Source organism: Camelina sativa, chromosome 6 (genome assembly GCF_000633955.1).
Source record: "Camelina sativa cultivar DH55 chromosome 6, Cs, whole genome shotgun sequence".
NCBI lineage: Eukaryota > Viridiplantae > Streptophyta > Magnoliopsida > Brassicales > Brassicaceae > Camelina > Camelina sativa.
In genome coordinates this window covers 4,125,241-4,128,908 of record NC_025690.1, presented here as the reverse complement: position 1 = coordinate 4,128,908, position 3,668 = coordinate 4,125,241, and the positions used below count along the sequence as shown (strand labels likewise).

The 3,668-nt window shown below is 33.1% G+C and overlaps 1 protein-coding gene across 2 annotated transcripts in view; it reads right to left on the bottom strand.

Moving 5' to 3' along the window:
- Nucleotides 1,896-3,668, bottom strand: part of LOC104790365 — a 4,305-nt gene continuing 2,532 nt past the window's right edge. The window contains exons 1-2 of one of the 2 annotated variants that reach the window (XM_010516101.2): nt 2,958-3,451; nt 1,900-2,173 (exon numbers count right to left, since the gene is read on the bottom strand). In XM_010516101.2, the coding sequence (XP_010514403.1) occupies nt 2,053-2,173; nt 2,958-3,391 (555 nt within the window). In that variant the 5' untranslated portion in view covers nt 3,392-3,451 and the 3' untranslated portion in view covers nt 1,900-2,052. Of the gene's footprint in view, nt 2,174-2,957; nt 3,452-3,668 lie in introns of those variants that run through there. The other variant, XM_010516102.2, reaches the window with a different exon arrangement.

Below are 3,668 nucleotides of genomic sequence, written 5' to 3'. Positions count from 1 at the left end.
AATAATCGTACTATATGGTTTCAGTAACTTTTTATAGTATTATTAATTTGGAATAATTTCATTGACGAAATTTACCTTTGAGTTAACTTAAATGTTCCTAAGTAATTATTCAAGGTAGCCTAAACAAAATGTTTTTTATTGTTGGTTACAAATATTATGAGTTATGACATAAGACACGCCTTGGCCGAAACGAAGATTACATATCTTCCTGTGTAATCTTCCTACTATTATTTTCCCACTGGGAGATACGTAGATTGAAACATGTAAACGCAGATACAAATTAAATGAATATCACTATAATTATAAACTAATTAAGGTCAGGACCACTAACTATATAATTCATGTAAAGCTTAAAAACACTCAATAATTCGATGAAAAGAGTTGACAACTTGTTAATCTAGTTGTATAATAAGATTCCACAACCGTCACTTTTATAATATCACACGGAATCCAATTTGAGCATAAAGAAACAAAAAGGTCCAATCATCAACAATGTTTTTTTTTTTTTTTGATAGAAACATCAATAATATTCTATAAATGTTTAGAAAAAAAAAACACTTCTGTTATTTTCTATGATGTCTAAATCTGTGAAACAACACTAAGTCCATTTAGAATAAAATTTTGCTATTTTGGTATCAATTGTCTTACATTTTGCTACACAATTGATTAATTAGTTGTATTTCCATGAGTTTGAAATTTGTGATTTGCACTTTAATATGATTGTTTTAATTAATTTCCGACTGATACTAAAACTATAACTATATATAAGTATAATTAGAACAGAAAAAAAACAATCGTTTATGATCATATTATATCAGTGTTTGTATCAACTATCAAGATTTTGTGAATGATATTGTGATATCAAAGGTATGGTCTTTATATTATATGCTCTTCTATGCCACTTAAAACAATCATAATGATGAATCGTATTTTAAAGATCGCTGACGGGTGATCTCTTATCTAAGTGGTTGCTTCTTACCTAATCAAAAAGATTAATTAGTGAAACATCATGATGCATGAATTATAAAATTTCGTTTTTTAATTACAAGTGATTGATTAATTTCACCCACTGGCCTATAGATTCCAGTCAGACACTTGATGTCATCACTTACTTTCTGTGAAAGTTGAAATTTTATATTAGAGAATTAACATTAAGTGAAAGAACACGTATACATTACATTACGTCCCTTCGTTTTGATTCGTTGTTAAAAAGTTGAAGACAAGAAGAATCTTGTAATCTATTTTGTAAGATTCAATCATATGATTGATCAAATAATGTACATAATTAAACCTTAACCTCTCAGGTACCTAAACTTGATCATTTTTTTTGTTGTTGTGAACGTTAATAATTTTGCTGATTTTTTTTGGCGATCCTCTGTGATTGTTAACGAGTGGAAATTTGCAGGGAAGTTCATACTTTACATCTTAATTTATAGACATTAAGTCTACTGAATATGATATTAATTTATAATTTATGGTATGTTGTCGTCTAACTGTCTAAGTATATTAGCTACTTGTGTTTAATATTTTCACATACGTGGTTAGATAATATTTTAAAACTTTTGATCAATACTCTTTTTATAAGGACTTGGAAATATTGTAGGCGTGATTAGCAAATCAACATCATAATTAAGATACCTACATATGGGCTTTATACTAAATTGAGCCCATGAAGAGTGTTAAGACTTCAGAGGGAAAAAACTGAATGTCTAAATTTTACATGGAAGACTCCATACTTGATCGATTCTATAGAGCTTACACTTCTTGAATCATGCTATCATCATTTGTAGGTATTGCTTGATGATCAAACACTTATTTATACCAAATGTGATCTACTGACCTTTACCAATTGCATTGCATCCATGGAAAAGCCACAGCAGATGCAGACAGTGGAAGACATATTAAAGATGCAATAACATTAATAATAAACTCATTACCAGAAGCAAGTCATTATGCAGTTAATGCATATGAACTTACAATGTACCAAGTAATATAAAAAGCGGATAATACGGAAAAAGAAAGGCCGGAGATTTATTTACTAAAAGTCATGTTTTAAGAAGGTACATCTCCATTAGGCATCTCCCAGTTGTCTTCTTCTTCATCCTTTTTCTTACTCTTAGTTGCTGCTGCTGCTTCTTCTCTTGTTTCTTGGGTAAACCTTGCTTGAGGACGCCTGGACAAAAAAAAAACCCACCAAGAAACATAAAAAACCACATACAAATTTAAGATTCATCTCTTCAATATTTCAATCCTCTAAAGCTAAGAACTAAGTACAAAAGTCTTCACAAGCTATAAAAAGACTATCTTTAAAGCTAATCATCAATACTTAATCTGTTACGACATACGGATCTATTTACTGGAAAGCAGATACAGCAAAAGAATCAGCAAAACAGAAGAAATATCAACCACATTACAAAATTTGTGCCCATCTCTGTATTTCTATTCTCTAAAGGTTCTCAAGAACTGAGTATCAAAATCTTCAAAGGCTAATCCTCAAATCCAATCTGTTTCAGCCAATCATAGACAGAAGAAATTGCAAAAAGAATCAACAAATGAAGTATGAAACCTTGTCCTTTTACGGCTAGCAGCATCAGAAATTCTCATGAACTAAGAATCAAGATCTTCACAAGCTATAAGAGAAACTATCATTCTATCAATATATGCAATCTGGTTTCACTATTAAGAATCAATCACAAGAAAGCAGACACAGAACAAACATAACATACAAAATTGAGAACATCTATCCACTCTGATACTGGAATGAAATGGCTCTGCTACGCTAATTTTTCAATCCTCTAAAGTTAAAGAGACAGTGAGAAAATACCAAAAACTAAGTATCAAAATATTCACAGAGCTATATGAGAAACTATCAATGGCGCTCAATCCGCAAAAACCAATATCTGTTCCAAACAAAAATGAACCAATCTTATTCTAACAAAAAAATGAAGTTGTGAAACCTTTTCTTGTTACGCTTAGCAGCATCACGAGTCCTTCGCTTCTTCTCATCTTGTTTATTCTCAAAGTATCTCCTCCGCTTACATTCCTGTATAACACCAGTTCTCATCACTTCTCTCCTAAACCGATTCACAAGCCTCTCCTCTGACTCATTATCTTCAACAAACACTTGCACGTTGTATCCCGAGGAACTGAAGAAGAGCGTGTTCGAGTAAGCAAGCGAGGGACAAATCACGGAAGCAAGCTCAGAGGAAAGCGAAGATGCGGTGGAAGAAGACTCTTCGACCGCCATTGATTCGATGGCGAGATCATTTCTTCGCCTCTGGGAGATAGTCGGGGAAGGAAGAGTGAGGTTCGGTGGCGGAGTAGGTTTGGTTTGAGATTTGAATGGTGAGATGAAGGAGATGAAGCTCGTGAGTGAGAACGAAGCCGCCATTAAAGCGTCGCGAGGTTGGAGAAGAAGAAGATATGAGAGATTGAATTGTGGATAAGATTCAATTCCCCCCCAATTTCTAGGTTAGTGGAAGATCAATTCCGGGTCAAGATATGAAACCCGGTTTGATATACGGGTTCGGGTATTTTTTGCATGGGTAAGATGAATGATCTGGGCTAAGTTGGTTTGATAAGGCCCATTATAAGTGAAACGTTTTCTTGTTTTGGAGTTTTCTTTTTCAATATACAGGATGCGGTTTTTGTCCGAACCGAACAGAACC